The 25226-nt window shown below is 36.2% G+C and overlaps 1 protein-coding gene across 1 annotated transcript in view; it reads right to left on the bottom strand.

Moving 5' to 3' along the window:
• Positions 1 to 9980: 9980 nt before the first annotated feature.
• OXCT1 (3-oxoacid CoA-transferase 1) overlaps positions 9981 to 25226 on the bottom strand; it is a 65215-nt gene continuing 49969 nt past the window's right edge. The window contains exons 14-17 of the mRNA XM_039331838.1: positions 20564 to 20653; positions 17672 to 17752; positions 15959 to 16060; positions 9981 to 12540 (exon numbers count right to left, since the gene is read on the bottom strand). Coding sequence (XP_039187772.1) covers positions 12505 to 12540; positions 15959 to 16060; positions 17672 to 17752; positions 20564 to 20653 — 309 coding nt within the window. The 3' untranslated portion in view covers positions 9981 to 12504. The remainder of the gene's footprint in view (positions 12541 to 15958; positions 16061 to 17671; positions 17753 to 20563; positions 20654 to 25226) is intronic.

Raw genomic sequence — 25226 nt, 5'->3', positions numbered from 1 at the left:
TTTAGCTTCTTAAGCCTTTGAGTTTTTCTTTTACAGGTAGTCCTCACTCAGCAATCACTCATTCAGCGACCATTTGAAGTTATAACACCACCGAATGCGGAGACTTGATCAGCATTTGCAACCTTTGCTGCTGACTTCTGACCAGCGAAGTCAGTGGGGTACCCCTGGCTGGTCAGAAGTCAGTCACAAGTCATATTTCATGCTGTGTGATTCGCTTAATGATCACAACTGGAATTGCTGGGTGTGCCATCATAAATTGGCATGGTGACATGAAATTTTTGATTTGTTGGGGGCAATGTAAATATATATATATATATATATATATATATATATATATATATATATATATATATACATTGCTTACTGGTGTACACCGCTTAGAGAGTGCTTGCACTTAAAAGCGGTATATAAGTCTCATAAATAAATAAATAAATAAATAAATTTACAAGTATGTCACTTAGTGATGGAGTTCCTAGTCCTAATTACAGTTGTTAACTGTGGAATTCTTATAGTGAATCTTATAGTATTACTGAATATAAATTTTTACAGTATATGCTGATGATATCATGGTTACTTTATTTTTGATAATAATCTACTATCATTAGCAAAACTGTTTGAAATTTTATAGCAATATAGTTTATACTCTGTTTATACCCTCTGGTTATACTATTAATTGGGAGAAAAAACTTTTCTGTCTTTGGGATTTACAGTATCCATAGAATACTAGGGCTCACATTTTGTATAGACTGTTAAAACACTTGGGTTTATATTTGTATTGAAATATATCATAATACTTTGAATTAAAAATGGTTAATGGCATAGATGCAATTTCATTAGATATAATTTAATGACTAAAACTTCCATTACTTTAAGTCTTTGGAGCAAGGATGATGCAATTAAAATGAAGATTACATGAAGATTAGGGTACATTTTAATGATTCCTATGATAATGCCTCTCAGATCCTTTACACAAATAACTACTTTAATAAGAATATTTTTATGGCAAGCTAAACCCTTTGAATATCTTTGGCCAAAATGGAGGCTGCATTTACCCGGAGGTTAGCTTTGATCTACCAGATTTTTAACGATATTATTGGCCTTTCATTTTAATATTTTTAAAATGAAATGTTTATGAAATTTCCCCCTCCTTTGCCTTACTAGAGCAAGTATATATTCCTCTGTATTCTTGGCAAGTTGAAGGTCCAAGTATATTAAAAGGGGATTTTTGTTTGAACCTTGAAAGCTGCCAGGCACATTTGGCTATTAATTGCAAGCAAGTACATTTTGATCCCAAATCACAAGTGAAATTAACATTGTGGACGAGTCCAAATTTGAAAACAGCAGCACGATGTGGCTTAAGGATTTTGGTTGTATTTCCATTTTGATTTTTTAGCCCTCTAAAGGAGAATATTTGTAGCTCAGGGCTGAAATGAGGGGTCCCTGGTGCTCTCTGAGCTTGGTTCAATGCTGGCACTGATGATGTAACCTAGTTTGGCTAATAATCTACTGCAAAAAAGCAACCAAGCTCAGGACCCCTCCTTTTTAACCCTCTGCTAACCACCCAAAGTCTCATGACAAAAGGGCAGTCTAAATAAATAAATCATCTACTTACTTACACACCTACAAACAAAAATAGCTGGAAAGTGAATGCAAGAGAATAGCACCATTTTAAAATAGCAACAAACAGCAGGCAGTAAACAGTGGTGGACAGGACAAATAAAAACTTGAATGGCAACACCAGAGAAAAATGAAATGAAAAGGCCTGAGAGAATAAAAAGGCTGGCTCTAACCTTGAACAGAGAATAGACTTGGGAGCTTGTGTGCTTCTCTGTGGAGGCTGGTCCAAAAACTGAATCCAGTACTGATGTTAAAGAAGCCATCTGCTGTTTCTTTAACATGGAAGACCAAGTGAGAATATATAAGAATATGCTAATGCCTAAATCCTATTTTTTGCTTCCTTTCCAATCTCCCATATTACTTTTTCTCATCTGCAATCACATTCCTATTTTTTTTAACCATTTTCACATAAACTGAGCTGCAATCTGAATGGGTTCAGGGCTAATATGTGTGCCAAGAACAGGAGCTTAGGAAGTGTGATACAGTAGCCTTCTAGTCATATGACCTTTGAAACTACCAGACACAAATTTATTTATTTTTCAAACTTTATGATTTTTATATAAGTGTTTTTGAAGTCTATTTGTTATTTTGACTTCATAAAATTATTGGCTTATCCAAATCACATTGAATATCGACCAGGGATTGGTTTTCCCTTCAAAACAAAGCACAGAGTTAGTGTCAAGGCAAAATAGAAATAGAAATAGAAATAGAATAGAATAGAATAGAATAGAATAGAATAGAATAGAATAGAATAGAATAGAATAGAATAGAATAGAATAGAATAGAACTTGGAAGTCTTATAGTCCAGCACCCTGCTCAAGCAGGAGAACCTATACCATTTCAGACAAATGACTGTCTAGTTTCTCCTTAAAAACCTCCAGTGATGGAGCGCTCACAATTTCTGAAGGCAAGCTGTTCTACTGGTTAATTGTCCTTAAGTTTCTCCTTAATTCCAGGTTGCTTCTCTCTTTGGTCAGTTTCCGACCATTGTTTCTTGTTTTGCCCTCTGGTGCTTTGGCGAAGTTTTATGGCCTTTTCTTTGTGGCAGCCCCTCAAATACTGGAATACTGCTTTCATTTCACCCATTTCTTCTTTTATTTAGACTAGCCAAACCCAAGTCCTGCAGCCGTTCTTCATATGTTTTAGTCTCCAGGCCTTTAATCATTTTAGTTGCTCTTCTCTGAACTTTTTCCAAAGTCTCAACATCTTTTTTGTAGTATGGTGACCAAAATGGGCTGCAGTATTCCAGGTGTGGTCTCACTAGGGTTTTATAAAGCGGTACTAACTGTCAGATTCTTACAGTACTGCACCAACCAATTCTGTAACCCTATTTGTAGAGAAATTATAGTGGCTCTGCAGATGTCAAAATATTTTCTATTCCCATATTACTCAGGATAATCATCTTTTATTTCTACAAGTATAAAATGAATCAGAGCAGCTTCTCATTCCTTCTCTTCAACTAGGACACTGATTTTTATGCAACTCTATAACTTCACTTCTTCTTTCTTTATGACTGTACGGAAGTGATTTGCCATCGACTTCTTCCTGGATGCTTTCTGACTTTCCATAACAACATTTGTTCAGGAAAGATAAGAGGATATGAATTATGAAGTTTTTAAAAAGTAACAAAGCTTTGGTACTTTTTTACAGAAGTGAAAAATGGATGGCCTAGTGAAATATGTTCCCTTGTGTGCTCTAAGTCTCATTTCATTAATTCTGGTTCCCTCTTTTATTGCAATCAAGCGTACAGAATCATTTTGGGATGAGGGAAAATTGGGTGGGGAACAAGGAAAGTTGATTTATGCTAATGTTTCCTTAATATTCAATTTGAAAATCAGATAAGCCAATACGATTATTATTTCCCATGAATTTTAGAATCTTCCCCTAACTTCTACTTTAAACAAAATAGTTTACTGATATTTAGGGGTTACATAGACTGTTTTAGAGGATTCATGTCATTCTATTGTCACAGATTTATGGATAGATTTTATTAACTTGCAGAAAATAAAGAAACTAAAGTTAATATCACAACAGAACTTATTTTTATTTTGCATTTGTTGCCACTTCTGCATATTTTTAATGTATTTGTGTGTGTGTGTACAAGTATTTACACACAAACATATTTATAAATTTACCAGTTTAAAAGAGGGAATCTATTTTATTATCATATGTTTATGAACAAAAATGATGAAGAACTTCAAGCTTCAGTGACAAAGTTAAAAGAAGCAGATGTGTATGAGACAATTTACAACACCTGATGTGGAAGAACATGGCAATTATAAATTAGAAGAACATGGCAATTATAAATAACAGTGTGGTTAATATATTCCAGAGGAAATATAGCAAAGATGAAATAATTAATAAACAAAATGCTTGTTAATGGAAAAGCCCAGCAGCTATTATTCCTGGCAAGTTCATGCTCTCTGAAGAAGAACTGCTCTAATTGTATTCTTGCATTCTAGAAATCTGATAGAAGACTGTTGACAAGCTGTGTCTCAAATGTGGAAGTCTACATTTCTTGCAATATGCATCCACCAAAGGTCACATGAAATGTTAATTTGAAATAAATAATACACTTTTTGGAAAATGGCTCAACCGAAACATGACTGAAAGAGCAGACATCAAAATATAAAGATGTACTGAGCATCAACTAAGGAAACATATTCAGATGTGTTCTGAGCTGTGCAAAAAAGAGAAGCAGATTCAATGTTCCATAGACGACATATTTGGAAAAGAAACCTGTGGGGGCATGATTATACAGAACCAGATAGTCCAAATGAATTTTAGAAAAAAATTCCTGAGAGTAAAAACAGAGTGGTAGTTTTAAAATCCAGTAGGTTCTCTTCTGGATGTCTTTGAGAGGAAATTAGGAATTATGATGCTTTAATTTGAGCTCTTGCACTAAAAATTGGATTCAGTGCACTGAAGGATCCCTCCGAATCTATGGTTCTATGAAATCAGTGAATTCTCCTTGAATCATTTCCTGGAAAAGCTCCTAGTCAATTATATGGCTCTCATTACAAGCCGTTGCTGGCACACAAAGAACTCTTCATTGCTCTATATATTTTCAATGAGGCATGTTTTTAAAAAATCTACATTAACTTTATCATACCATAAAAACTATGCCACTCAAATCTCAGGTTGTGTTCTTCTACTTGTAATACTCTCTTATTTCTTAGCAACAGCCATTTTTTTATCCATACCAAACAGCAGGCTGAAAAATACAGCCTTCTTTTACCTTTGTAACCTGGGGAAATTTATATTTAATTCTTGTTTTCTTGCCTGCCATCTAAAATGTCTCTTATCTGACCATTGCATAATTTGCTGTTGTTCCTCCTGTCTCTCAAGAACAGTTTAATAGACCATAATTTCTAGGGTGATCTAGATTGAAGTCCCCCCTCAGACACAGAAGCTGATTAGGCCAGACCCCACTCTCAATTTCCTTTGCAGGATTGTTAGTGAAAGAAAACTTGGGAGAAAAGGGTGTTATACACATCACTATGAACTATAGAATATCAACTTAACTCTAACAAATAAATAACATGAAATTTTGCAACATGGTACTCTAGATAATCTGGTTTGTGCATCTTTCATTTGCCTTGATGTAGAGCTGAAGGAAGCAACAAGACTTTGCCAAGCCATACAAATGGCACCATTTGATAAGGCACATAAGCAGAAATATTTTCCAGCATGGCCAATAGACAGAAAATGCCCTCTAAAAAGTACAGCCCAGCTTTACTGAATATATAGCAATAGATTAGCTTAATAAATTGCGCAGAGTGTTGAAAAAACACTTGAAGTCTTTTCACGACATTTTATCATGAGGATAATCATGTTCAGCAACTCTTTATCGGAATGCAAATGAATTTAAGAATTTAATCTAACCATCACCTTTTTTATAAAAAAGAAAAGCTGTTAACAATTTAATCCATTTTAGAAAGATCTTTGCTGCCAAAGATAGGGGAGAAAAGAACAGGTAGACAATTACTTGGAAAGTGATTATTTAAAAGATATGGCCTATACTTTTCAAAACTGGATTAGATCAAAACCATGTTACACAAAGCTTTGATTCTTGTGCTTCATACTCCAGGAGTGTGAACCCAAAGACAGCACTGCACCGTGGAAAAATGAAAAAGATGAGATTTAATAATTACAGGTAATCTTTGGCTTCCAACCATTTGTTTAACAACCACTCAGTTATGACAACACTAAAAAAACGACTTATGACTGGTCCTTGCTCTTATGACTGTCATAGCATCCCTAGTCACATGCTTAAAATTTGTATGTTTGGCAATTGGCATGTATTTATGACAGTTCAGCATCCCGGGATTATGTGATTGCCATACAGTATGTAATCTTCCCAGCTGACTTCTAACTTTCCAACAAAATCAATGAGAGAAGCTAGATTTGCTTAGCAATTATGTGACTCACTTAACAAATCAATTATTTACTTAACAACCATGGCAAAAATGGTTGTAAAATCAAGTGCAATTCACTTAACCATCACCTTGCTTGGCAAAAGAATATCTGGTCCCAATTATGGCCATAAATTGACTACCTGTAATTGCAGCTTAATTTCCAAACAAATTATTTTAAAATATCCAAATGAGTTTCTACTAGACAGCCCAACTTCACTCTATTGTGTGTTCTTCAATTAACAGAGTTCTCAGCAATGGCCAAGCTAGCAGACTAAAATTAAAGCTTAATTCCCAACATATGGAGATGGTGCAGGTTGAGAAGGGCTGCTTATGCTATCCCCTTGAAAAATTATCCAGGATTATGTGATTTTGAAATATTGAACCACAATAGTAGTATCAATAACCAGATTTGTCAGCTTGTAATCGTTGCTGATGAAAAATCAGTTTTGATTTAATTCGCTTGTAAGTAAAATATGTCTGTTATGAGGGAAAGATGTACTTTAAGAAAGATACATTGATGGAGCCTATAGCACTTTGACTTGGCAGAAGAAAAGTAGGGTCTCCATTTTCTGTCATCCATGATGCTTGTGTTTAAGGAAGAAGAACTATTTTTAATCATTTTGTTGCTATGAGAAGCCTGCAGCTGCCATTTTGCTTTACCTGTGATCAACCCAACACTTTCCCTCTTTGTGGGCCAGCAATGAGGAAGGGGCACATAGCATTCCTGTAGGGTTCCTGTCACTTTAACCTTCAATAAACCTTTGAAATAAAAGCAAGGAACTAATAGTGCAAAAATGAATAACATTATTCTAAAATGAGAAAAATAAGAAATGAATTCAACATAAAAATGGACATATAAGCTGGTTACCTGGTTACACACCCCATTAAATAAAGGGTGAAAATGAACTAACTCATCTGCAGAGCCTGAAGACTCAAAGTGATGTCCTGTAACACTTAATTCATGCAGTCTCATGAAAGTTAGCATACTCTATAATGAAAAATGAGCAACACTTAGGATATTCACTGAAGCAACAATACTGTAGTTGTTGCAATACATAAACAGAGTTAAGGAGACTTGGGCCCTAGCTACTGTCAAAGAAGAAGATTTAAGTTTTGTTGCAGTTCCACCCCATTGCCCCCAAACTGTACAGCCATATTATTTGCTACTTTAGGGAATAAGCATGCTATAGTTATCAATACCATTGACCTCTTATTGGCCTTGCAAACAAGGCCATAGAAGAGATCACATTAATAGAATGGAATGGAATGGAATGGAATAGAATAGAATAGAATAGAATAGAATAGAATAGAATAGAATAGAATAGAATAGAATAGAATAGAATAGAATAGAATAGAATAGAATAGAAGATCACATATGCTCAGTACTCAGCAACAACTTGCAAGTTTGACCACATCGTTACAAATCTTCCCCATTTTCTTTGCTATGAACTGGGATATAGTATCAGCATTGCTTAAGATGATCATATTACAAGCCTTGAAACAGTTAAATGGGAATGGTGGGTTATTCATTTAAGAACCCAGATTGGATAGTGGATAAGGTTGCCATAGCAGGGAAAGATTCTTTGTGGTCAAAATTTTAGTGTGATCAGGCCTGTGAATGTGATTTCTCATTTCCTTAGTCTGTGCTCTTTCACTGTCATATTGCAGGATTTTTAGAAACTCAGTTGAAGCACTTTTTCTTCCTTCCATCAATCTTATGTGATAGGAGAGTTGACTATCATTGTCAACATCCATTAGCACTTATAGCAACAATACATTTCTACCTCTATTGTGTTGTTAAGCATTTAGGTGGTTAAGCATTTGAGAATGCTAGAAAAAATAACATCTGACAAATAACATTAACTTTCCTGCATGTACTCCAAGAACAATTGTATTTCACTGATTTTTTTACTACACAGTGGTTTGTAGCTGGAGTGGCTGTGTCGTGTGAGTAACCCTGCATGCAGTCTCTCCAAACCAGGAAGCTACCGGTATTTAATCTAAATTGCTGTCTTTTATGCCTGAAGGAGCTGATTGTTCCTTTCAATTTTCCTAATGTCACTGGCTTTTATGTCTCTCTGCATTATTTTTCCATTCAGTGGCCCAGTTCAAATGATCCCTTCATTTTTTTGCATAATTTTATTAGATACTTTAAAAAGAAGATAAAAACTCATATAAAGGGAGAAATAGGAAAGAAATAAATCAAAGAGAAAGCTGAAAGTGCAATAAAGCAAGGAGAAGCAAAAGAAAAATAGAAAAGAAAGAAAAAGGATACAAAGAAGTAGTTTCAAACTTATTTAACATATAAGTTATACTGTCATGGTTCCGACAGATGAAACTCTTCAAAAGAATTTTGAGGCACTGTTTACCTAAAGAATCTTTTATTCAAGTAGCATAATATCGGCACTGCATAATCGAAGCCAAAAACTGAATTCCCCTCCCCTGGGTACATAGTATCAAAGCATAATTCCCTCTTCCAATTAATAGTCATAAATCACATTCCCCAATTATCTTGAAGCACAGGCTTCCTCTCCAGTTCTCCAGCCCACCAATTCTTTATCAGCTCCGGGCTCAATAACCTTGATTCTCAGGCTAAGTTTAGTGTTGTTATGTCCAGCTAGATTCTCATTCACATCCCCACCTTCCCAGCATCATTTACTCTAAAAGCGAAAGGGGAAAAGGTGGCTATATTTTCATCTGTTATCAATGCAAAACATTCGATGTTAGCAGTGTTGACATCTACATAAGTACAATTATAAACTTACATCTTACTCTATGGTTATAACTATCTTCTGGCTGGGGAATTCTAGGAATTGAAATCCCAATTCCCCCACAATGTTGTGTGGACTTCAATTCCTATCTAATCACCAAAACCATAAATCCTAAATTAGTTTTTTTGTTTTATGCAAAAAAATCCATAAGGAGTTTCCAGTCAGCAATAACTATATTCCCTCACAAGTTACATTCTACTGAATAGCATTTTTTCCCCCAAAGGAATCCTCCAGGCAGGTTGAAAAGTAAAAAGCTGAAAACTCCAATTCAGCAAGCTGAAGGAATCTCAAATGTTTTCTATTTTTATTGGCACAATACACAATAAACTACTCAACGGATTTTAGCTTAGCATGTTGTGCAAACGCAGGCCATATGGACAGTTAATGACTCAGGGTGTGGCAAACTAAGAAAATGTGGTTGACTAAATCATGGATAACTGTGTCATGTGAACAAAGCCAAAATAGCCTTGCTTGAAATACACCCCCGAGTAGCTATTTCTAAACAAAAAGCAGGATAACCATATGGTGTGTATAATATTTAGGCTGGGTAGTACAAATGTTCCACAAGCAACACAGCTACAGGAAACTAAAAATTAATTTATAGTATCACACTGGTAGACTAAGCTACACAATAGGTTTTGTTCACTTGACTTTAAGCAGTGTTAAAGCTGAAGCTGCAAATCCCAAGAATACTCAGCAAACTAACTTAGGAAGAAGCCCTACTGAAAGGAATACAATTGTTCTGGAACTTGCTGAGGATCAATTAGAATTAGAAGAGTTATCATTTTGGATGGCAATCACAAAGCACCAAAATTGCTTTAGATGTTTAATCAGAGATACGTAACCCGCTATCCTCAGCTGTGGGCTGAGCTAAACTGAATTTTAATATGACAGAAAGGGAAAATTATAGCAAGTAATAGTACTTGTGTTCAAATATATACAGTATATTAAAGCATATTTAAATTTTTGCCTAGTCCTGGTTAGGTCTTTGTCCTGACCCCACCTAATTGTTCAAGATGCGAGTCCAGGCACATCTCTCACATGCCCAGAACAGCCTATGGGTTCCAAACTTGTGCATTGCTGCATTTCATGTTTATTAAATGTGATTCAGAGGAATAGGACTGGATGCAGGACATAAAGCATTTCTACCAAGCAAGTTCATACTTAACAACAGTGACAGCAGTACACAACCATTGTGGCTTTTATTGTTTTGAAAGTTGTATACAAAAGATTGAACATACAGTATACAACACATTCATTATTCAATTCACTTTTATTCCTTATCAATGAGCAGAGTGAAACATTTGACAAACACAAAGCATGAAAAAGAAGAGTCAAAAAGAAATATTCTACTGAAGGACAGAAGGACTATTATATTAGGTGTACAGTCAGGAAGGGTCTCTGGATAAATCGGTGGACCAGACTAGAGGAAGAACTCACATTTATATGCACCTTTCCCGAATCTCCAGATGACTTGAACAGTAAGATTCAAAATTTTCTGCAAATTATTCATTCCTATTGGTGCCCCTAGGACTTGCTATCATCATCCAACTATGCCAAAAAACCACTACTGTGTCCTGCTAATTATACTTTCTGTACAGATTGCTTCCTTTGAACCTGACTTCAGGTTACTCTATTGGTTTCATAATAATCTTTGTGTTCAGGTAAAACTTCTTTGCATAACTTTATTAAATGTTAAAATAGAATGAGAAAAACTAATATAAATTAATAATTGAGAAAAAGAAGAGAAAAAAGAGTAAAGAGAGGCCAGAAGTGCTTCATATTCTTAATAACTTTCAGCATCTCTTTATGTTTCCCCCTAAACAGTCTTGTCCTGCTGCAAAATGCTTGTTCTTCCTGAGGACAGTGTTTCTCAACCTCAGCAACTTGAAGATGTGTGGACTTCAACTCGGAGAATTTCCCAGCACCACGTTGATTAGGGAATTCTGGGAGTTGAAATCCAACCACCTTCAGATGGCCGAGGTTTAAAAGCACTACCCTAAGGTAACAAATATCATTTAGCTGCTCATTAGCCCACAAGCAGGCATTCAAAGCTTCCTGCATCACACAGAAATTAAGTTCAGATCTCATGACCCCAAATCTTTGCTTAGATGTTGCTCCTTAATTTCTGTATTTCAGATCCGAAGGGCTTCTTGGGAAGGAGAAAAAGATCTACATCAGACTGCATTCACAAATAGCCACTCTGTTACTGAAAACCAACCTGATTCCTTTGCACTGTCACATAAAAAGGCAGGGACCTATCTCACTGGGATGCTAATGATCTGGCCAAGCTTTAATGCTTCTGCAATCAGTGCTTAGGTAGGAAAGAAAGAAATAAGGAAAGAAGATTTGACCTAGGAAAGATTATTTTTGAAATCTCTCAGACTAAAAAAGAAAAGCAGACGCTATCTGCTATTATATGAAAAACTAAAGGAAAAGGTCAAATTCCAAACAGCACCTAGATTGATGTAATTAAAAATCTATGTGAACAATTAATTTTTGGTATTAGTGAAAACGCAGAATCCACACATTAGATGTATGAATATATGCAATTGAATAAATAAGGTTGGTAAGAAAAAGAAAGTAATTGTAACAGCATCATCACAAAGTTTCATTGCAACAAAGCTTCTGGTATGTGCAAGATGGGCAATTCATTGTACATTTCTTATACAATTTAGGGCTGTACATATTTGGCAGTTAAATAAATTTCTGTGCCAAATCAATCCAAATGAGAGGACTGACAGATGTTGCAGCCAGTATTATTCCTGCAAATTAAGCAATTTTCTCCCCAATTTCTCTTGCACATTTTATCCTTCCAGACATTTAATTTCCTAATGCATATATTCATGCTTTCAGCAAGTAAGTGCTACTGGGTAACCCATCAGAAAGTGCTTATATGTTACACAGAACAGAATCCATATATTACTACAAATCTTGGAAACAAGATTTCTAGACTTTGGGGGTTCTGAGATTTCAACAAGCTAATATATGCTCCAGTCATCTAAGCTCACATTTGTATTTCACAGGATGAGTAACTGGGAGGTTTTAAATGCTTACTTTTTTATCAGAGAATATAAACAGCCCTTATGTAGTCTTTTAGTAATGCAACCCTGAAAATATAATAGCTAAATGTCCAAAGTTCTTGTGAGTCACAAATTTTAGGTAAACAATATGTGCCTGTTTGTGTTCAGATTTGTGAATGTGTCTGTGTAGTAGTGGTAGTAGTAGCTAATGTACAGGCACTCTCAAATTGCTTTTCTGCATATAAAAGTAATCTTAGCATAAAAGGAGTCATATATGGTCTTGGACACATTCAGAGGCATTGAAAATGGCTGGATTATTCTGAAGTTGGTAACTATAACCTAACTGCAATTTTAACTGTATGGAAAAGTTTGTGCATATTTCAGCTTAAAAAGACAAAAGATGATCATCTTAACTAAGTCATTTCCTCTACTACTGTTTATTAACAGTCAAACCTACAATACTGTAATTAAAAATATCTAAGTACCAAATGAAATTTTAAATTTGGAAACTGTACTGTACTGTTGCATACAAATAAATGTTCACAAGTCAGCTTGATGCTAACTACTTAAATACAAACTTTACAAAGACCTCTGAATAATGCATAAATGCAAAAACAGACATTTGATTCCCCTTCCCTGGAAGTATGGAAGAAAGGATCAGTCTATATTTCACTTTCAAATCTGCTTCATTGGCATGAGGTTTGGCGAAACCTGTCAAGAAAGGAGAGAGAAAAAATGAATTGACAGATAATTCCCAGCAAAGCTGCAGCCCTCTAAAGTAGCTACTGATTACAGCCAGTGACTATCACTATTCAGTGCTTATAATGGTGATCAGATGACAAATAAAACACAATGTTTTTGCCTCCAATAAAAACCTGAGTTTCAACTTTAACTTTCCAGAAAAGGAAGGGAGAGGAGAAACAAGTACAAATTATGGTATCATGAACCAGGAAGCCTGAACTCTGATTTTGAGATTTGGGGGACACTTCCAAACAAAGCCTTGTGCTATTGTCACTTGCTTTTTTTATTATCTAAGAATACTGATGGGACCAAAACAACTTGGAAATAAATATGATGCTAGACTGGAGTACTAAAAATAATTTAGAACCCTCATGTAAATAGAAAAAAAACCCTTGCTTTTTCAGGTGTATGAAGCACTGGCAGAACAAACACATATTATGGGAGACAATGAGTGTGTTGTAAATGTTTAGCTCTAATTCTGCCTCTAAATCTATGGGTCTTTAATTTGGCATGTCAAACTGCTGGCCCGTAGGCCAGATGTATCATGCTAAAACTGCGCCCACCGCACTGCCGGCAATGGGGGAAAAGTCACGATACGTCACGCAACATCACATGATGTCGCGACTTTGACATGCCTGTTCTAAACCCTTATGTGGACTCTGACTCCCTGAATTCCCCAGCCAAAAAAAAAAAACAAACATTGCAGAGTTGAAATGCCTTAACCTGGAGGACACTCAAGTTGGCATTTGTGCCCTAATTTAGACAAACAAACAGCTTTTTCATTTGCACAGCTCCATTTTTCCAACAGACTATAGTTTGATGTCAGCTACTACCAACTGATGATTGAGCAAGTTTTAGGTAAGCTGCCAGTACCCAGAAACTATCTGCCATGTGAGGATAATAACAATTAACAGTTTTATTAGATTGTTTTGAACACTCAAGAAGTACTATGCAAATTCTATTTTTCATGAGAAAAAGTATTCAAGAATGAAGACAAGAACAATTGCCAAAAATAACGACGTTGCATAAAATAATTCAAAATAACGTTGCCTGCTTCTCTTGAATGATGGGTCAATGCTCATTTTTGGCAGCAAGGGAGGAGAGAAAGAGCCCCATATCTTCCATGTGCTCATTTAGAGAGCTCCATACATCCTTGGATGCTTTCGGATTTTAACCAGCTCTGGGTTAGAAAGCAGAGCATCCCTTGTATGATGTGAGTACAGTCTCAAACCTAAATTTTTGTTCTACTACTACTACTGATTTGAATGTGCAATGTAATTCCCAAAGTAAAACAGACCCAGCAAGATTTCATGTTCTCCGTTTCTATTCCTGCTTTGCCCTAACACCAGTGCTGTCATGTCACAACTTGCTTTCAACAATTAAAAGTGGCCACCTGTCTTTAATCAAATATGATCCATGAACTACAGTTCTATCTATGACTGATGCCTACACAACAATGTAATCACAACATGAAAAATGTTAAGTGCTGGAGGCAATAAACGTTGCAGCGCATACTGACGTCTCTTCATGTATTTCAGCAGAAGGGAACAGAAATAAATGTATATGTGGATTAATTCTGTCATGCACCACTGTCTCCGTGCACTGAGGCAAACAAAAAGCTTCCAATAGCTTTCCTCAACTTCGTGTCCTTCAAATATTTAACATAAAGGTTCTGGGAGTTGGTCCAACACATCTGGAGGATACTAGATTGGGGAAATTAATCCATGTGTAGATTGGTTTCTGTTCTCTTCCATTAAAATCCCACTGAGTTCACTGGGGTTTGAAAATACATAAGCTTGAATAGCAAGAGTGTGGGCAAACTTCTCTTGTCTTCTCTCAGCAGTAATCTGGCAAAGACTACCTGGTCTGAAACAAGTAGTCGGTAGGGCTTGGTGTCAGCACCCATTATTTGTCACACCTTTTTTTCTCTTTCTGACACTTTGTCTCCCTACTCCTACCCATAAACAGTAGGCATCAGGTTGAGACAAAGAGCTTTTAATGGAGAGGTTTGATTGATCTCTTTCAAAGGATGAGTAGGCAGAAAGACTGAAATTAGGCCAAAGTCAAAGGCAGCTTTAGAGCCACAAGTTGTCTACTCTTTCCAGTTCTTTTTAGATGTGATGGAATGTGCACCTGCAGAAGTGAGGGAGAGTATTGATCCCGTGTTTTCTTCCTCCAAATCAGATTCCTTTAAAAATTGGTGCTACCCAAGGTTGTAAGCCTTTTAATGTCAATGTGTTTCATCAAGCCATCAATTTTTTTTCAAGAGATTCAAGATAAGCACCTTAGAATCTCAAGACACTGTATATTTAGTAAATTAGTAAGTTATGGTTTTAGTTTAACAAGATTCTGTCCATTAGGTGTAAGCAAATAAAGGACTGAACTTGACTGGATTTATGGGTTTGGGTATGATGCTAAGACCACTGATTCCACATTTAGGTTTCTAGAGCATAATTGTGCATTATGATTTTTACCATGCTCTGCCTTTTTCTGCATTATTTAATTTAGAGATTTCAGCATATTTGTGTAATTTAGAAAACAATGATTCCTTCTGGTCTTGTTTTGTAAGATTGCCTGGCAAGATCTCAAGACCACCACTAAGATTATTGCATACAATTAATAAATCATTACATAAAATCTTAAAAATAAGGATAGTTTTAAAACTATGTTTTTTAATTGATGGAACACATTATTGACATTTAAAGGTTTATAGCCTTGGGTAGCATCAATTTTTAAAAGAATATGACGTAGGAAGAAAACACAAGACCAATACTAGTAAACTTTCAGCAAATCATTAAGGCCAAGACCCTTCCTGTTTTTGTACAGTATATTCTACATGCCTATAAGTTTGTAGCTGCCGGTCAAGAAGCTATCATCTCGTGGAGGGTCAGATATGAGGCTTGGGGCTTCAGTTGCTGAGCCCTTAGTTTATAAAACATGCCAGAAAGAGGTGTTGCAGATCCATTTTGCTACCCAGATCAATCAGCTACTTTTATGTATTTTAAATATGCTTATATTCCTTTAATGATCAGTAACACAAATCTTCTTTCACAGCATCTTATGAATGTTATCAAAAACATACAAGCATAAGATGTTGTATAGCAAAATTATAATATTGCCAGAAGATTGGCTCACTCTAAGTCAAGCCAATGAACCATCTTTTCTAACAAACTGAATAGACAAATATTTTCCTCTCCTTAGTCTGGACAGGTTATACCACAACTGGCCTTTAAAAAAAACCTGAACTATTATCAACTATTAACCTTTTGTTATTCATGTTTGAAAGGCATCAGCCTGCATTGCACTAGGCCAAGAGCAAGGGACTAAAAGAGTCCCATCTTTTTTAGCAATTTATTTCTTGTCTATATTTAACTAGTTAGAGACTTACAGTAAAGTCAGCACCCGTGCATTTTTTAATCTCATCTACAGATATGCCGTCCCAGATTTCGATCAGCGTCAGTCCTTTTTTCTTATTGACATCAAAAACAGCCTAAAGGATTGAAATAAGTTGTAAAGAGGTTTAGTTAGAATGGAAAACTCTCCTGACCTAGAAGGCTGATTCAATCTCTGAAAACCAATCCCTGTTCTCAAGTCCTGGTGTATGGTTGCCTGCTCCTCTGTTTTCCTACAATTATGTCTTCTCCCCGTCCACCTACTTTAAATGCAACATGTGCAATTCACTCATTCAAGAAAACTGGGTATTGATGCTAGAATTCCCAAACTCATATGTCATACTTGTTGCCATATGATGCCACTATTAATTACTTGGTAGGGAGAGTAAGTATGAGGGAAGGGGGGAGGCCAACCAGAATTAAGTATCTGAAAGTAATTACATTATATTTAAGCCCACTCTATATAAAAAACAGAAGAATGGAAGGAAATGCTAAACCCAGTTATTTCCTTGACAGGCTGGTTTTTAATCTATCAAGAGCTTTTGCATGATTATGAAGACATCCTTCCCCATCAACAATGTGTAGATGGTACAGCCAGGCAACAGCGAGATGATAACAGATTGCTATCATGCAGTATGAGAAAAGAGTATTATAGTCCCTTTCTTGAAACCTGTTGATAAACACCACAAAGCATAATGAAAGGTTTGCTTCAGCAGAACCGTCTAATATTTTCCCAGAAAACTGGGGAAAAGGTAGGAAAAAGAAACTCTGTACAAAAATGAGAGATCACCCCAAAATAAATAGATCTCAAAATCCTTTAGAGTCCCTTTCGCTGTTCCACCACTGAACCAGTCAGAAATCCATATTCTCCAGCCAAAAGCCCACAAATGGTCTTTATTATACTTCTGAGCCAGCAGAGCCAAAACATGCCAGGTTGGGGAATCAAGCCATACATAATTAGGCACCCTGGAGCAAGCCTGCTAGCCTGAATGACAGCTCCAGTTGAAAATATTTTAATTCTCCTTCTCAGTGAGCTTACACAGGGGAAGCAGACAGGAGTTGGAAAGAAAAAAAAATGAAGAGACAATTTTTTAAAATATAGATTTCTATATATCAATTCTAAACTTCAGGCTGTTTCCCTGGGAAAGGGATGGGAAGCTGGAGGAATTTCCCACACACACACACACACACCACCTTTCAAATAACTTGAGATCAGAAATGATCTCAGTGCCTGTGGGGAAATTGTTAAAAGAAGGTAGCCAATTTAAAAGCCAATAATTTAGGGAGAATCCACCAATGAATTGCTTTGACTAACCTGAAATCTCTGAGAGCCAAGCCAACACGAGTCTGCAAGAGCTGAGACCAAGTTAAGAATGGATCCCCTGGCAAGAGGGGGCGTGTCAAATTTGGCTACTTGGTCTCAAGAGCAGGCAGTCAGAGAAAACCCATCGGTGGATTCTCCATCTCCTGTACTGGAGAATAACACAGTCAAAAATGCAGACATTTGCCCTTATTTTCTGATACTAAGATAAAAATGGTAACTTGAGCAAAATATTTGAATATTATTATTCAAGGGCTTGTGTTGGGCAATTTATTGCCTGCTCTGTTTTGCAGGGTTGTTATGAAGATAATAAGGCTCCCCCCTCTCACGTTCTTTAGGTTATGTGAGAAAGGAATTGAACTAAAAGTAACCAAACCAAGTACTTTACCTTTTCTGTTATGATGCGATCCACACACTCTTTACCAGTAATCGGCAAAGTGCACTTTTCCAGTATTTTGTGGGCATTGCCCTGCAAAAGAACACAGATTTCACTCCAATAAATCATAATCTTTCAAGAGTACTACTTGCTTCAAAATCAGAAGCACATTACTTTTCAAATGCTACAAATACAGTACAACTCTTCATTTACTCTTGAAGTTTTCATGGAGGATTTTGGTATCTGTACAGGCTAGGTTCATTTTGTACATAAAATAGGACTTGCTCACAAAATGTTTTGTAAAATCAGACTACTTTAATCCTTGCATTTCCTGTTCTCAATGCTACTAATTTCTACTGTGCCATTAATAAGTTTTAACAAATTAATTTCAGTTTTCTGTAGCCTGGCCCTTTCCAGTTATACTAGGGTGCACACACAACACATCAAAACCATGCTGGCACAAATTATAATTAATGGAGGATTAACAGAGGCATTTAAAATTGAAAAGGGTACAAGACAGAGATGTCCATTGTCACCATTGTTGTTTGTTTTAACAATGGAGATTTTACTGATTAAAATTCGTGAATCAACTATAATAAAGGGAATAAAAATAAAAAAGAATGATTATAGGTTGAGAGCTTTTGCGGATGACTTGGGTGTGACACTATCTCAACCGATTCAATCGGTTATAGACTTGATGGAAATTATAACTCAGTATGGGAAAGTTTCTGGTTTTAAGGTAAATAATAATAAGACTAAAATATTATCTAAAAATATGATTATGAAGGAAAAGGAAATGTTAGTTAAATTGACAGGTTTTGAAATAGTGAAAAAGGTTAAATATCTGGGAGTATATATTACAGCCTCTAATGTAAAATTGTATAAAAATAATTATGAGATATTATGGTTAAAAGTACAAAAGGACTTAAACAATTGGAAAAACTTACAATTATCCTTGTTGGGGAAAATTTCAGCTGTTAAAATGAATGTTCTACCAAAGTTTCTTTTTTTGTTTCAAATGATACCTATTTTGAAAAAAGATGCCAATTTGGATGAATGGCAGAAGGATATTAATAAATTTATTTGGGCGGGGAAAAAAACAAGAATTAAATTTAAGATCTTATAAGACGCACGGGAAAGAGGAGAACTTAAGGCGCCTAATTTGAAATTATACTATGATGCGGTGGTTTTAACACTGATTAGTGATTGGCTTAATTTAACAAATAAAAGTATACTTCACCTTGAGGGATGGGATTTATTATATGGGTGGCATGCATACTTAATTTATAACAAAAAAGTTGACCAGGCTTTTAAATCTCATATTTTAAGAAGTGCTTTATTGCGTGTCTGGAAGAAGTATTATTATAGATTAAATTATAAAATACCAATCTGGGGGATTCCTGGACACGTGATAGAGGAGGTATCTATGGGTGTGAATTTGGATAGGATTTCTTATAAGGAACTACTTAGATTGGTAGGGAATGATTGGCAATTAAAACCGTTAGTTGAGTTAAAGCAAGAAAATATTGTACAGTCTTGGTTTCAGTATAATCAATTGTTGGTTAGGTGGAAGTTAGATCAAAAGATTGGTATTACCTTAATGGATGAGAATTTGGTAAGACAGATTAAAGATCAAAATCGAGCATATATGAAGAGAATTTATAATGCTTTAATAGAATTGGATTTGGAAATGGATTTAGTTAAAGATTGTATGGTAAAATGGGCCCAAAATATTCAAGAACCGATTCCATTGGATATATGGGAGATAATTTGGGTTAGAAATGTAAAATTTACCCAGGCCCAAAATTTAAGAGAAAATTTTTACAAAATGTTTTATAGATAGCATCTGGATCCTAAAAAGTTGTCTTGTATGTATCCTAATTTACAGCCCAAATGTTGGAGATGTGGTAGCTTGGATGCTACTTATTTTCATATCTGGTGGACTTGTAGAAATATAAAAGCTTTTTGGATTAAGATTTGGTGGAACATTCAAAAGATTTTTAAGAGAAAGATAAAGTTTACTCCACAATTATTTTTATTGGGTGTTACTGTAGATTGTGATGCTAAAAAAATTAATTTGATGTTGAATTTGATAACAGCTGCAAGGGTATTGGTAGGGCAATATTGGAAGAAGGATTGTTTGCCTACTATAGAAGAATGGACGCTTAAAGTGTCAAATTTAGCAGAAATGGCGAAAATTTCTAATTACTTGAAGGATCATTCACAAGAAAGATACATTTCGGTCTGGAGAAGATGGATAGATTATATTCAGAATAAATATGGGACTAAAAAGTTCCATTTAGTTTATGAGTAAATTTTAGAGTATTATTATTATTAATAATTTATTATAGTTGAATCTTTATTAGTTTTATTATTATTTTTAGTATTAGTATTGTTTAACAATTTGGATATTGTATTGTTTAATAATATTGACTTGTTTATATTATTATGTTTATTTTTAATTTGTTTATACCTATCTTAAAGGGGAGTTAAAGCACATTGTGGACTTGGTTATTTATATAGTTGGTTAATGTTAGTTAGAGTTTAATTATTATATTTGTAACCCTGTACTCAACTCTGGGAAGTGGGGGAGGGAAGAGGGGTTAGGGTGGGTGGGTTTTGGGGTGTATACTGTAATTTTTATAAAACTTTTCAATTAAAAAAAAACCATGCTATGCTGCAGAAGGCCAAACTATCTCCTTCTGTGCTATCATGTCCATACATTCAGGAGCTTACCAAGGCTATCTTGAGAATCTGGAGTAGAATGAACTCCTGATTTTTGACTTCAACAAGCTAACACATCTCTCCTCTACAATACCATAATATAGAGAGAAACTGTCTATAGAGTACGTAAAGAATAGAAGCAATACACAATTTTACTCAAAAAAAACCCGTTTTTTTTACCTTTGCTGAGTGCTCCATAGTCACTACTACCTTAGTTCTTGCGCTAGACACCAAATCCATGGCACCACCCATTCCTTTCACCATCTTTCCCTAGAGAAAGAAAGGAAGAAAGAAAGGAAGGAAGGAAGGAAGGAAGGAAGGAAGGAAGGAAGGAAGGAAGGAAGGAAGGAAGGAAATTAAAAAGTATCTCAAAAGCTTTGGTTTTTTAAGATTAATTCTTCCAAATATTAAGAGCACTCCCTTTGTCTCAAGGGGACAAAGGGAAGTGGATCACTACTAGACACATTTCAATATGAGGAAGTAAAGTCAACAGGCAAATGACAAACTTTCTATTGTCTTAAAGCAGATATAATTTCACATTTGAGATGCATAATCTAAGATTTGCTTGTTTGTTTGAAGGCTCAGTGTATCAGCCAATTTATAGCAGCAGTATAGTCAAGATGTCAGCTCAAAAATTTCATTGATTTTAAATAAAAAGAAACAAGTTTATATTAATCCTGTTTGTTGCTGATTTGAAGAACAGACATTTCACATTTATACTGATTTTATTCTATTGCTTTTTTGTATTGCTTACATTTATTACATGTTATGCTTACATGTTTTCATATTATTACTTTTAATTTGTAGGACACAGATGATGCTAGCATCATCCCAACATATTCTACGTATAATAATTTTTTCCCTTTATTGCCGAGTTCCATCCTGTAGATGCTTAAAATCAATTCTGGGTATGCAAATGTAAGGGATGGGAAGGGGAATGCTTGGGGGGGGGGGGTTGCTGATTAAAAGAGATAAGAAGAGCGAGAGAACACTTTTCAATGTGTACCAGTACTCAAAAGGTGTTAAGCAAGATGTATTTATATTTTCCTTCCCAGGAAGGAAATCAAAATAACTATCTAAAAAAGGCCCTGGCAATATGTTATTTTTGCATTAATCAGGCACTAGTCCTCTTCTAAGGAAGCTGAAAGCAAGTTTGTTCCAAACAGAAAATTCTCTGTAAAATTTGAAGAAGGGCAATAACCAATGGGCAAATCCTGTAGCTTGAACTAAAGAGAGAAGCAACCAGGAATTAAGGAGAAATTTCCTAACAGTGAGGACAATTAACCAGTGGAACAGCTTGCCCTCAGAAGTTGTAGGTGCTTCATCACTGGAGGTTTTTAAGAAGAGACTGGACAGCCACTTGTCTAAAATGGTATATGGTCTCCTGCCTGATGACTAGATGACCTCCAAGATCCCTTCTAGTTCTATTCTGATTAATTCCCATTATCCTGGGAAGATAAGGGAGGGTAGAGAAGCAACCTCACCAATTTGCTTTCTGGTAAATCAGGGATCTGTGATTGGAGATAACACTCCAGCAGCCATCTTGGAAGTTCACAGCATGAACTCAAAATTCTGGATCTGTTCAACAACCTCAAACATTTAATTAGATGGACTGTACTTCAATATGATAGACCCCCTTCAATTAATTAATTATCATACTATAAATAGTCCTCAACTTGCCACTTGTTCAAAGTTACAACAGACCATCTCAAAATGTACTTACAACCTGGTTTCGAAGGTCTGCTTCTTGGGTGCTCAGCAACTGGCTGAGCACTTATGGTTGTTTGCAGCATCCCATGACCACATGGCCGTAATTTATGTTTTTGCCTAAAACCAGCATTTACTTCTGGTTTGGGGCAAAAACATTCCATAGAGAACAATGGAATGACCACAGCATATGCTTAACAACTGCTGCAAAACTGGTCATAAAATTGAGTTGGCCACATAGATGACCTGCTCTATGACCATCATGACTCACAACTATAATGGGCAGGCTCATTTAAGGTCTTAAGTTGAGAAATACTTCACCTAATGTTACACAGCTAAAGAAATGTTTACGTAAACATTATGGAAAGGAAATCTGTGTGTGAAGGTGTAATATTAAAAGGGACTAAATAGACTGAATTAATTTAGGCAAAGGGAAACCTGCAAAGAAAGTTCTGGGGGTAAAGTGCTCTACAAGACTTTTCTAAAGTTTCTAGTAACACCTAGAAGAGACAGCTTGCCTTGGAACCAACCTGTTAAAGAATTTTATCTGTAGGTTCTCTGTAGCAGCCCTTTGTGGGGAAGGACATTTTTTCCCAAAGCCTATATGGCCTCTACTCTGTTGGTTCTCAGAAGAACCACAAAGACATAATTTCCCAGCAGGCATAGAGCAGAATGATCTGGAATCCTGCTCAGTGACGGTTTTATGGTATTGTTGGTGTGACACTTCTGCTGCTTTATACATCTTCAACGTGTATGAAGCCTAGAGCTATCTCAGTGATCGAGATGGCTAATAAATTGATTAAATGAATAAACTACTATAGAAAGAGCTGAGAATAACAACAGGTACCAGAAAAGACAGCTGCAGTAGCTACATGAAGCCTACAAAAGCATCATGCATTCTGAGATATACTAATTTCCAGGGTTGGATTTATTCCTAGAATCAGCAAGGGTGGTCTTAGGAATATGACATAAACAGCTCCTAGTCAAGTAAGGCATTTAAAAGAAGTCAGCGCACCTAAATGGATGTATATGACCATCCACCCTAATCAAATAACCCTGGGCGACTAGCAAGAACAAAAACAGGAATACACACCACACAAAAAATAGAAAGAACCATGAAACACATCAGGCAAAAAAGAAACTCTCAACCATCACAAGGCAAAAACACATAGCAGACCCAACTGCCTTGCCCTTAAGCTTGAGGGAAGAGTCAGGTTTTTAAGGCCTTCAGTGTTGGGACCATCTGAAGCTCTGGAGGGAGACTGTTCGACAGGGCAGGTGCTGTGAAAGGAAGGCATGTCCCCTTGGTCCCACAAGATGACAGCATTTAACAGAAGGGACCTAGAACTTGTTCACCCTGCCCACTCTGATGGCGTGGATGGAAATCACCACAGACTCTTGGTCCCTCAAGTATCTTGGCCCTGTGTACTATACAATTCAGCACCTTGAATTGCTCTTAGAACCTTACTAGAAATCAGTGCAAGTCATATAACAGTGGTATTACAGGGCCATAATGTGGGTGCATCAAAAACTTTCCATGCTACCACATTAAGCAGAAGCTGCAGTTTTCAAATGCTCTTCCAGACAAACCAATGTAAACTGAATTGCAATATGTTAAGGGAAGTGATTAAGGCATGAGTGACTATGATCAGAGCCTCCCAATCCAGGAAAGAGTACAACTGTCTCATAAAATTGATTTGTTGCAAAGATCTCTTTGACCACAGTTGCCACTTGTTTACTGAGCTGTGAATCCAGGAAGACACGCAGCCCATGGAACACTTTTTTCTGGGGGAACTATACCCTATCCAGAAGTAATGATGGAGATTCTCCAGATCCAGAGGCCCTAAAACTCACAGTTACCCAGTTCTTCATCCATCAAAGTGATGACAAGCCAGGGACCCATGAAAGATGAAACCGTGTGGAAAAGATGTGAAACCTCCATCTGCAGCATTCAGTTTGTGCTCGACCTTCTTTTCTCCATCCTGCTTACAGGTGCTTTCAATTAGCTATGTAAGGGTGAATGAGTCAGTAAGAAAATAATATTTATCATTACAGGGCTTCTGGTTTTTAAAAAGTGAACACCCTTCCTCCTAAGTGCAGGATTCACACTGGAGCAAAGTCACTGGAGATGGCTTGCCTTCAGAAGCTGCGGGTGCTCCATCATTGGAGGCTTTTAAGAACAGATTGTGCCGTTGCTTGTCTGGAATGATATAGAGTCTCCTGCTATATGGTATAAGGTCCCTTCCAACTCTGTCATTCTGTTATTATTTTGGTTTATAAGAAGCTTATTCTATACCAGTGGTTCTCAACCTGTGGGTCGGGACCCCATTTGGGGTCGAATGACCATTTCACAGGGGTCGCCAAACAATGCAGTCTGCCATTTTTTTCCCCCTTTTCCTTAGCTGTGCTACTCCCTTTTACACTATTGGCTTTTGAAAGCCATAGAATAGACTCTCTTGAATAGAGTCTAATTCTATTGGCTTTCAAAACCCAATAGGAATTGTCCAGGCTGTCTCTGCCCTGCTGAACCCGCCAAAAGTCCCATTCTGCAAACGGTGCTGCACCAGTTGATTAGTCCTCAACTTACAACCAGTTGAGTAGTCCTTGACTTACGACCGGTTGGGGGTCGTGGCATTAAAAAGGTTGAGAACTACTGTTCTATACCATCTGCTTCACTTACACTTCTTGCTTGATTTTTACAAGTTTATCAATAAAGATCACATGAAAAGATGGCAAACATAAATTCACTTCTCAAATCTTTCTTTAATTCACTTTAATGTAACATTTAGACTAATATCTTTCAAGCAGATGCTCCCAGTAGTAGTTGCAACTCACTTGTGCCTTAAGCATGGTGAGAGACTTCTGTTGGAGGGAAGTAATAAATATTAATAAACCCTAATTGCACTACTATGCACATGGAACACATGTTAAAATGAAAAAATATTTTTACAATGCCATCTGAAATGCCAGTGAAAAGGCAAATATCACTGACAAAACCTTTGTATGCACAGAGGTAGAAGAACTCACATATGAAAATGAAAGGATGGCTGATGAAATTAATGGAGTTGGCGAAGATGGAGAAATTGACTATTTTGATTAAAAATTATTTAAGCTTCATTTCTACTTGGAAACTGCT

The sequence above is a fragment of the Crotalus tigris genome, unplaced genomic scaffold (assembly GCF_016545835.1).
Source record: "Crotalus tigris isolate CLP2741 ecotype Arizona unplaced genomic scaffold, ASM1654583v1 scf7180000024438.362428, whole genome shotgun sequence".
Classification (NCBI taxonomy): domain Eukaryota; kingdom Metazoa; phylum Chordata; class Lepidosauria; order Squamata; family Viperidae; genus Crotalus; species Crotalus tigris.
Note: the sequence above shows the minus strand (reverse complement) of the source record. Positions and strands in the feature narration are given on the sequence as shown.